This window comes from Egretta garzetta, unplaced genomic scaffold, assembly GCF_000687185.1.
Source record: "Egretta garzetta isolate BGI_Z169 unplaced genomic scaffold, ASM68718v1 scaffold760, whole genome shotgun sequence".
Classification (NCBI taxonomy): domain Eukaryota; kingdom Metazoa; phylum Chordata; class Aves; order Pelecaniformes; family Ardeidae; genus Egretta; species Egretta garzetta.
In genome coordinates, this window is record NW_009258217.1 from 201,125 (window position 1) to 212,551 (window position 11,427).

The following is an 11,427-nucleotide window of genomic DNA, read 5'->3' on the forward strand; positions in this document are numbered from 1 at the left end:
CTAGGACCCTTGGACAGTGACAAGAGCACCAACCTTGCCAAAAGCGACAACATGCTTTACAATGCTTTGCTGTAGGTGAAGGGTACAGCTGGATCTTTACATTACACACCAAAGAGCTTTAGAAACTTCTAAACATGTCATAGATGTCATTCTGGGTTATATTACACTGCACCTGGGTAAGCAAATATGGCTTCATCTTGACAATTTAATAGTATGCCCTCTTATTTGACATATCTACATACAAGGCTCTTTTGAGGAAACAGATAGGCAAGGCATGTCTTTACCGGGGCAGGGAAAGACATCCAACAAGAAAGGGGAACAAGATTTCTTTCCAAAAGCATGATATTTAAGAAGGGGGCAGGGAAAATCTGGCTAACTAGAGTTTAAATGGATTTGAAGCTAATAATCAGTATTTATTCAGAGAACACATCCTAAAAGGATTTGAGCCATGAGTTTATATATTTATTTCTAAACCTTACTTAAAAATCTAAGATGGTAAGTTGAGAATGTCTAAGTAAAGGGCTTCCCTGTGAGGGCAGTACTTACCTAAATACTGCACAAAAAGTCTATACCACTGCGTAGGACAAACCTGTCTGATATTTGGAGTGTGTGTTATATCTAAACTTCCCACTCGCTAGGAAAGAGCGAACCTATCCCAGTTCTGTAAATCATCTAACCATGTATCCACAGCTGCGTAGGCACAAGCACCAAGGAATTACACTTTCTTACTTGCAGAGAACACTCAAGAGACACAGGGACAGAAGGAAAGCACAGATTCATTTCTCTCACCTGATCCAATCCTGACCATAGAGCAGCCACACATTACAGGAAGAATTAACTCTTCCTTTTGATTTCCAAGGTGAAGAACCCAGTCCTGAAACACCAGGCGTAGAACTCAATCTCTAGTCTCCCTTTTGTCTGCTAAAGTATACCAAGCTTTCTCAGAAATGTATTATTTTAGGTAAATACAGGACCAACCAAATGTATCTCTATGCTTCTCAATAAAGGAAATTAATTAGAAAATTGGTTGGGGTGGGAAAGGTGAAATCAAAAGCACTTTAATAAAATTTGAATATAGAGTATCTTAAAACATCCTTACAAAAGACCTAGGCATTTCAACAGTTATTAACATCTCACTGCAAATCCTCCTCACTAAAATAAGTTTACAACAACAGTACAATAAAAATGAGCCAGAAAACTGATTCATTGTTCATATAGAAGAGGGAATGCTTAAAAATGTTGTCTTTCTTCTCAGCCCTCCAGAATTTGTCATCTTAATCAACCTGATCTGCCTTAGCTAAATTAGACTATTATTACTTTAGACTATTATCACTTGCTTCAGTAGTGACTCCTAAAACAAATTAGTACTTTAAGATAGGATCAATGACCAATATTTATGAAACAAGGACTGCTATAACAACTTCCCACCAGAACTGACATATCAAAATGCACACACATTTTAAGTGGTAATATTAAATAGGTATATTAACACTGAAAAAACATACAAATGCCAAAGTTCAAGATTAACATTTCTTACTAAAAAGATTTGAAATTGCTATTAAATACATTACTATATTAAAAAAAAGTCTGAGAACTAAAAAAACTCAGTAAGTTTTAATAGAGAAACTTCTTTCTTCTAGTATCACATTGATATTAGGCTGATTTTTTTTCCCTGCTTGTTTGGTTTACACACCTTGCTGCTTTCACCAAAAGCAGTATCAATCTTCAGTAACACTGTATCATGTTACCACTTGTTCAAGAAACATCCTTTATTGAGGTTCCTTTCTCAGACAGCTTGAAATTTCCATTAAGAGTTCCAAGCACTTAAAAAATTACTCACAATTCAAAAGAGGGAAGCAACTGATAGCTGAGTACCTAAGCTGATGGATAAGAAGCCATTTGAGCTTGTAGATATGACAGTGTACCTCACATAAGAGTTTAAAAATACCTTTGACAAAACAGAATTTTTTAAACATTAACTTATTCATATTTATAAGTCTAACACTTAATTGAATTTTACCCTTTTAAAAGTGCTTGCTTACTGCTAAAGTCAAAAATAAAGCAAACTGAAAGGCTGGCATTCTAATCAATAGCATTTGAAATGACAAAATTTAAAAAATAGTTTATGATATTTATGTTAGCTGCCATTGCTCAACTCTAACAACAACAAGTTTCTACCATGACCAAATCAATGGGAATTTAAAACCCAATAAACAAAGCCACTAGTTTGGTTTCTGCAGTGAAAGAGATACAATCTACTAACTTTTCTCATTCCAGCTCCTTAACCCAGCCAATACAAATTCCTGGATAGCGTTCTCTCCTAAATGTGGTTTAACATTTTAATATTCAAACCAAAAAATTGTGTTCACATCAATTTGTTACATGAAGCAAGCCAACCATAACCTCTCTGGTTTTTGAGTTGTCAGATGCATAGATTCAGGAAAAAAAAAAAAAATAGAATGTGTGCATTACGAAACTCTGAACTTATTCTTCCGTATCATTTAAATAAGCTTTCTGATTACACAAAAATAGGGAAATTCGGTATTTTCTGCCTTTCCAGAAGTGACATGTCTATCAAGTTCATTTATATATTAAAAGTGCTTCTTTGCTCAAGCAACGAAAGAGCTGAATGGAAGTTTTGTGTTTAAGTTTGCCCTAGATAACAATTCTAGAATATGATTAGAAGAGGTATGTTTTTAACTTACATATTTCCCAATTCTCAACCACTTGAAGAACCCTACAAGGGAAAACCATCTTTTAAAAACAGTTAATGGTCATCTTGCAATTAACATACTGGAATGGTAGTTGAAAGATAACTTTTCTCCCCCTGCACAGCCATGGCAGCTTTTGCATGTAGTAGAAAGACCTTGCCTGAGAACAGTCCCCAGCAGCCAAGTTTGAAAATATTTTACCTCTCCTGGATGTTGGACTTGTTAACAATTAAGTACTTCAAAAAACTAAAATTACTACCACACAGCTTCATATACATATAAAGAGATTTACCCCTCTCTTAGGGAGATCTTTCAGGCCAGAAATTTTACAGGCAGACGATTAAGAACTACATGTCAGTATTCTGCTGCTTTGAAGAATATGGAGAAGCTCAATGAAATGAAACTTTAAAATATTCCCCAATTCTTTCCTTTTTCTGTGAATACATGTGGATTACCCTCCTTCCATAAAAACCTGTAACTTAAGAACTTCTAGCTGCAGTTAACACCACTGCATTGAGCTCCCCTCCACACTCCTATATGAAAGTTCGTATTTGATCTGGGCTATAATCCGACCTTTCCAGTCCCTAGACCTTTTCAAGCATGAACTCCTCCTATTAGGCTACTTGCTGCACTACAAGTTTTCCTGCCATGTACCTACTGTAAGGACAGTGCATTTCCCATAGGACTCCTGGACAGAGACCCTCAGTGTGAAAAGAAATACTAAGTTTCTGTTTGAGATGAAAAAAATCAAAAGTCTACATTTTGGTTATTGAAGATTATTGCCATAATCTGATTTTCCTTGAAGCCATGTTGGTTCAAGCAGCACTTCATAAATTGTTCCTTAATCTGAATTTTTAGAAGGAATTATATTTAAGCCTTCCAACTTGGCTTAGCACTGTCTCTCTGGGCTGCCAGAATACTTTTCCTCACTGAAAAAAATAGCTAAGCCTCTGTTAAGCGCTGCATCAGTAGGAGAATAATTCTGCTGTCCAAAATGAACACTGGGGGATTAAAGTTCCTGTGTTGAAACTCTACTTGTTTTCTCACAAAGTCCACTCCAAAACTTTTATCATTAATAGTTCCTCCACACACTATAATAAAGTTATTTCTTCTTGCTCTCATTGGGAACATATTTGATCTTTAATATTCTTCTGTAAAATAAAGCTAACAGGAACACATACAAGCAGAAGTCCTTTTTCATCAAAAGCTCCTAGGGCCCAGTACTTCACTTTATTCAAACTGCTCTCAGATGCAGCAGGCAGACTTGTCTCAAACTCCCTAATCCACCGACAACCGGCCTCAGGAGAGGCCAAAACCAACATTACTGCCAGGAACTGAGTAGCACAACTCACACCAGTAGCTGCACAGGAACTTGCAGAGGGGACAGTGAATCTGCCAAGAACCCCACACAAGAGAAAGTTCTCCTGGGGGGAACCTTGGGCCAGTTTAAATTACTTTTGTTCTGTTCAAAGGGGCAAAAAATGAGTTTGTTGAGCCACATGCACCTCAAAACCTATTTCTGCACTTTTATGACACGTACTATGAGGCTCCAGAAGTCTTGGGAGCTGCTTCCTTTACAAAACACTTTTGTGCTCTTTCTTCAGATATAGATAACTTGATATTTAACTGTCATAAGGACGCCTCTGAAAAAAAGTCCTGGTTTTGGCTAAACATTTTAAAAACAAACTTATTTGTGTATTGTTTTCAAAATAAGCAATATTCTTTTTTCCAGCATCCATTTGACAAAGCTTAACTGGAATCAAAAAGAAATACACATATACCTTAGTGTGAGTTTACTTCATAGCACTTTCAGAGACTGGGGCAAAGAATAAAGAATCCTTCTTAGATAACTAGGTGGAAAAAAAAAAAGCAATGGATTTATACAGCTGCGCTTCCCTTAATTCTACCTCAAATATTTACACCACCGTGGCTAAGTTTAAGTATAAAATGGAAAAGTGAGTCAAAAAGTAATAAACAGTCAAATAATTAAACAGTAGCAGTCTAAGGAATAAGAATTTACTGTAAAGCAAAAAATAAATATTTCTTCAACCTGAGGTTCGCCAGCATCTTAATTTGGAGCTCATGTCCCCAAGCATTTTCCTTTTTTCTTTCAGTCTCACCAGCCCCCCCCTTTCTACTGCCACTGCACCATTAACATATCCCTCCCCCACAAATTGTGCCCTGTACACTCAAAACCACACTTCTCCCTTCAACGAAAATGGACAGCATTCACTGCAACTGTGCCTACCCTGTACACACATAGCGGCTCCATCGTCAGGGCCAGACACCAGTGGGTAATCCTGGCACCAACTTGTTTTGTGGCTTTTAGCTGTTTAATAAAGCAGTGAGCAGTGATCAGCCTAAAAGCAGGTATTTAAAACAGAGACAGCCTCCTTATTAGTTACAGCTAGAAAGCTGTCTATAGAATCCTTAGAAAACAAATGTGTCCTACTTCATACTCACAGAATGGGATTCTTTTTCCCAAAAAAGTTATGAAATATGCATGCACTCAATACATCCCTGGAAACTGGTTTTGTAAGCTGCAGGGGGATAAAGCAAACTATAAATTTGCAACAGGAACAGCTACGCCTCAAGATCTCACCTGTTTCAACTGTATCTTGGCCCTTTCTAAAGCAGCCTTCAACCTTACAGAGAACTTAAACCACCCGGTTGGTAGCAACAGTATAACTGGACTATTACACATATATTACAATAATTTCCGTTACTGTTCACACTAGACCCCTTGAAGGGCTGGCATACTTCTGCTAGACAGTTAATATGAGACTGAAGGAAGAACCATCAAATGAAATGGCACACCAACCATGCATTCAGGATAGTGTTAGATAACTGCCAAAGAGAAGAATATGGAAATAAAATCACCAAAAATATTTGCACTTGGGCTTCTCTTTGGCTTGGTAAGCAGCTTCTTGAAACTACAGGATGACAAGGAACAGCTTTTGTAGTCCAACTTGTCTCCTACCCACTAACTGACTAAACAGATCAAGTTTTGAAATAACAGTGATGTCTCTTAACATGGTGGGAACTGAAAAGACATCTGTGTGTCTCATATTGGTGCTGAAACCACTAGCATGAATCTTATTTCCAGTATATTTCAAACTTAATTATCTTTCAGATTTTTACTCCTCTTTCTCCAGCACAACTGTAATTGTCCCATCTGTACACAATGACCCGTTCTGATCTAAATGCAACATATTATATAAGGTACAGGATGAGACTTCCCAATGCTGATGTTGACTTTATCAGTTAACTCTCATCTTTATGCTACCCATGCACTGGAATTTTTTCATTCACACCAAAGTTTCCTAACCATTAATTAGACAGCTGTCTAACTAGCTCTTGGGCAGCAACTTGCTTTTATTGCCATTTTACTGGCTTTATCACATTATCTTTTCTCTCCATGAATAAGGTACTTAGAGCCCACAAATTATTTCTTTAGTTTACCACTTTGAAAAAATTATTTTTTTTTAAAAAAGCATTTTTTTTTTAATATCAACTGGCAGTGTGCCCAGGTGGCCAAGAAGGCCAATGGCATCCTGGCTTGTAGCAGAAATTGCGTGGTCAGCAGGACGAGGGAAGTGATCGTGCCCCTGTACTCAGCACTGGTGAGACTGCACCACGAATACTGTGTTCAGTTTTGGGCCCCTCACTACAAGAAAGACATTGAGGTGCTAGAGCATGTCCAGAGAAGGGCAATGAAGCTGGTGAGGGGTCTGAAGCACAAGTCTGGCAAGGAGCGTCTGAGGGAACCAGCGTTGTTTAGCCTGGAGGAGGCTGAGGGGAGACCTTATTGCCCTCTACAACTACCTGAAAAGAGGTTGTAGCCAGGTGGGTGTTGGTCTCTTCTGCCAAGTAACAAGCGATAGGACAAGAGGAAATGGCCTCAAGTTGTGCTCGGGGAGGCTTTGACTGGCTTTTAGGAAAAATTTTGTCACGGAAAGCGTTGTCAAGCATTAGAACGGGCTGCCCAGGGAAGTGGTTGAGTCCCCATCCCTGGAGGTATTTAGAAGATGGGTAGATGTGGTGCTTAGGGACATGGCTGAGTGGTTGGCTTGGCAGTGCTAGGTTAAGGGTTGGACTTGATCTTAAGGGTCTTTTCCAACCTAAACAATTCTATGATTCTATAATATGAAAACAGTAAAAACACTGGATTTTAATAATTTTTATCTAACCAAGATTTACTAAGCAGGTAACATTTAGAAGACCCATAAAGGTAAAAGGTTTCTGCACATGAGAGATGAAGGATTAGACAGAGGAAGATAGTAGAGCAAAAGCATTTTGAAATGTGATACAAGACAAAGCACCTTTTTATATTTTGCTGTCCAAGTGAGTGACAGCAACTCCAGAGACAAAGTGATCTAATCTGCTGATCAACAGCATCCGCCACTGGCTTTAGCCATTGGAAGGAACCTGTAGCTATTCTGGCCTGAATGCATAATTCCACTTGAATTCATGCCCCTAGCCCCAAATTCCCTAAGTACTTAGATTTCATTTATGTAGAAAAATTGTAAGATAAAACTGAAGGATAGCCAGCCCCAAAACCATCTTCCCATGAAAAGTAGGTGATTCATTGCCCAGCTGTTCCTGACAACGGAGCAAGGAAGAAGCCCAAACCAGATGACTTAAACTTCAGGCAGGAATACACCCCATTAACTACCCAAGAAGAATTTAATGTGTTAGTAACACTTCATAAAACAGATGCTTTGAATTTTCAGTGTGCTCATTAAAATCAATTTAGCCATTAATAATTAACTGAAATAGTTATTAACAATTTAAAAATAGAACAAACTTAATGTGAATATTTTGTGATACGTACTACCCCTTATCAATAATCTCCCTAGGACAACTCATCACAAATCTCGTCACTTGAACTATAAATGCAGTTAAGAGCAATAGCTTGTTAGCAATCTTTCTAGTAGTATACTTGAATCACTTTAGAGGGACCATCTGTCATCTTAACCACTACAAGTTGGGTAGAAAAAAGAAAGTCACCTAATGTTTTGGTTAAATATTTTTACTCATTTGTTCTTGGTTCTGCAGGATACCCAACTCATTATTCAGTATCATTGCACCTGCAAAGCAAATGCTCTCTAGATGTAAAAATTAACAGAGTTAAAAATTAAAACACTTCCAGAAAAAACAAGTACAGATCAAGTAGATTATTGCAACTAAAATATGCACATCAGAATTAAGCTGCATCATATACATTTAAGAATCTCTGGTCTACGTTACATATTAAGAGTGTGAAAAATGCCTGGACAGCTTAGCCCAAAAAGATCACTTAACAATAAACAGAACATAGACAATGAAGAACTACAGTGCAGGATCCATTTTTGAAACCCATGTACGACAGAAATTAGGCAAACAACATCTAGAAGTGGAAAAGCAGATGAAAAGCTGCTGATAAGATTCACACAAAATAACAAAAATTATTTGAATCACTTACTGCATATTCTTCTGGTGTAACCTTTAAAACATCAAATACCACCGCATCAAAGCTCTTCTTCAGTTCAGCTGAACCTTTGTCACTCAAGGATTCAGAGCTGCTACTCTTCTGCAGAAAAAAAGCAAACACACTGATGATATTTTGGTTCTCTCTTCTTTTTTGTTTTTACACTCCCAAAAGCAAAATTCCTGTTCAAACATCACTGTTCAGAATCTTTCTACTGGGCAAATTATCAATTAAAAGTCAGTTACAGGTCTTACCTCCTCCTGATAGAGACTGCTAAAATCAGACTTTCAACCTGACTTCAATGGATTTCAAAGGTGTTCCTTGAACACAATAGTGTTTCAACACAATTAAATTCCAATTTTGTTGACAGGAAAGGTAATAACAACAGTAACAATACAATACAACCACATAAACAAAACAAATTTTAATTTCAAACAGGAAAAAAATACCACTAGATTGAGGAAAGACAACTATTCCTTAGGGCCAGACCTTAACATCAAAGAATGGTACCAATCTCTTCCTGTTTCTCTTAGAAACATTAAAACTTACAAAATTAGACTGTGAGCTACATGTGTTCCTGATGAAGACACTTAGAATAAACAATTTTAGGGTTTTTTTTTAAATACTAGTAATTCACATTTGCAAAAATTACCAGATCCTAGAATATTATTCTGTGAATCTTTATCTACAACAAAGATTTAGCTTCCCTGTAAAATGCAAATATGTTTCAAAAATTAACACTGTAAATGAAATTAACACTTCATATTGTTTTCATGTTTGAAACTTATGAAAACAATACACCTGCACTATGAGTAATCCTTTCCTCTAGTATGTAGATGCAAACCTAGATTCTGTTCAGTCATGACAAGGTTTTTTTTCCACATGGAGATTGAAATGTCACATCCAGATGTACACTGCACATCTGAACCCTAGGCATACTTATTTCAGAAATATGCATACAGCATACAATCACTTTGCTGCCCCGCACTCTCCTCTGAAGACCTGAAAGGCTATGCATATCTCTTGCTTCCTAGTTGCTTCTCACTTTCAGAAACTTGGGGTAAAGCAAACTCTCGACTAAAAAGAAAGAAATAAGACAAGACACATGGACAAAACCATCACGAAGGACCATAGTTACTACAGTCAACAACTGTATCAATAACTGTATCAATTTTAACACTGCTTCTTCAGCAAACAGTACGCTTACCTGAAGTACAGCATGGCACCTGCATGCTTCAGCAATATCACAGCCTTGACACAAGCTCTAACTGAGCTCCCACAACAGTTTTGCTAATGCTTTGTTTGGAGAGACTCGAGAGAAAGAAAACTAGTATTTGCGCACAGAGCTTATTCTCACCATTGCTGGGAGCTCCAGCTCAACTGTGGCATAACACACTGAACACAAACCAAGACCTGCCTTGTTTCATTCTGGAGACTGATGTATCCTTGAGCACTCTATCCTAACCACCACCACAGGAGGACACCTCCTAGAAAGCTGAAAAGATTATAGTCTTTGGACCACATAACAAAGGCACTTTCTGACAGTCCTGTGTAATTTTACTGCTCATGTTGAAAGTTTTCAAAAGCAGGGATATGGGTCACATACACAACACGCACATGAATGACCATTTCACCAGATCACTTCTGATCACTTCTAGTGAAAGCCGAATTTCAGCACTGTTACACTGTGCTTTCAGTAACACCTGCATTATGTCTGCTGATGCCAAGGCACAAGGGAAGTTAGCACATGGTCACTGACGCTGGTAAATAGTTCTACTGTGCTTATGTCTTCCCCTGAAAAACTAACAAGGCAGTATTCTAGGGCTACACTATATATTTTGACTTTGGCTTCCTACTCACAGAAACAAGAACAGTTTAACTTCTTGAGAATTCAGCCAGCTGAAGTAAACTCTTGTACATTTTAAAGCACTTTTGTTATAAGGACACATAAATAAAACACATAATAATCATATCTTGTTATAGTTAGGTTCTAACAGTACCATCTCTCTGAAAAACCTGACTTTGAAAACACCACCAAAACCTCCCAACTAGACAGGCATTTTCAGTAACCAACATACTTACAGAAACTTTTCAGTTACAAGTCCTCCCTCCTCCCGACTAGTCAAGATAGCAAAAAAAGAAAATATCACTTGCTGAAAGCAGATTCATGTATCTTTGCCAAAATGTATTTTACTCATTTTTACCACACATCATACAAACATTCAAGACTACCTTGTTGAGTAAAAAGAAAGCTTTCCTCTAATAAAATTTTTCAGTTGCATGCCCACAAATGGTCAATCAATGATTCATAATACAATGATAAGGGAAGTACAAGAATCTGTATAAAAATAAACAATGGCCTTGGAGATTGATGCCAGCTTTCTTGTTTAAATCTGGACAATATTTGACAGTTCCCTTCAGTACTATGAGGCATTAACAAAAAAACCCAACAGGGAGTGACCTACAAGAGTACTGGGGAAAAAACAAAACACAAACCCAACCAAGTCTTGCAAACGCTCTAACCTTGCTAAGAATTTAGGAATTGGTCACAACTCTCAACAGCTCCTCACATGATCCTAGCAAAAAGAACTCAAAAAGTTCTGGTACTAACTTCACCCCACGCCTTCTTTCTTTAACAAGTAGATGATAAATGGAAAGCTATACTAACGTCAAAATAAGAGGCATCAGCATAGAATCAGAATCATTTGGTTGGAAAAGACCTTTAAGATCATCAAGTCCAACCATACCTGTCCACTACTAAACCACATCCCTAAGCACCTCATCTATCCTTCTTTTAAATACCTCCAGGGATGGGGACTCAACCACTTCCCTGGGCAGCCCATTCCAGTGCCTGATAACCCTTTCAGAAATTTTTCCTGATATGTAATCTAAACCTGCCCTGGCACAACTTGAGGCCATTTCCTCTCATCCTATCACTTGTTACTTGGCAGAAGAGACCAACACCCACCTGGCTACAACCTCCTTTCAGGTAGTTGGAGAGGGCGATCAGGTCTCCCCTCAGCCTCCTCTTCTCCAAGCTAAACAACCCCAGTTCCCTCAGCTGCTCCTCATCAGACTTGTGCTCCAGACCCCTCCCCAGCTTGGTTGCTCTCCTCTGGACATGTTCCAGCAACACAAGATCTTTCTTGTAGTGAGGGGCCCAAAACTGAACACAGTATTCGAAGTGCGGCCTCACCAGCACCGAGTACAGGGGCATGATCACTTCCCTACTCCTGCTGGCCACAC

At 38.1% G+C, this 11,427-nt stretch overlaps 1 protein-coding gene across 6 annotated transcripts in view; it reads right to left on the reverse strand.

Annotated features, from left to right (window-relative positions):
• Nucleotides 1–11,427, reverse strand: part of RALGPS2 (Ral GEF with PH domain and SH3 binding motif 2) — a 100,652-nt gene that overhangs the window by 87,872 nt on the left and 1,353 nt on the right. For all 6 annotated transcript variants that reach the window (XR_004842281.1, XR_004842242.1, XM_035897525.1 and 3 more), the window contains exon 2: nucleotides 8,176–8,283. Coding sequence is in view for 4 of the 6 variants with exons in the window: in XM_035897525.1 (XP_035753418.1) it covers nucleotides 8,176–8,283 (108 nt within the window). In the remaining 2 variants the exon portion in view is untranslated. The remainder of the gene's footprint in view (nucleotides 1–8,175; nucleotides 8,284–11,427) is intronic.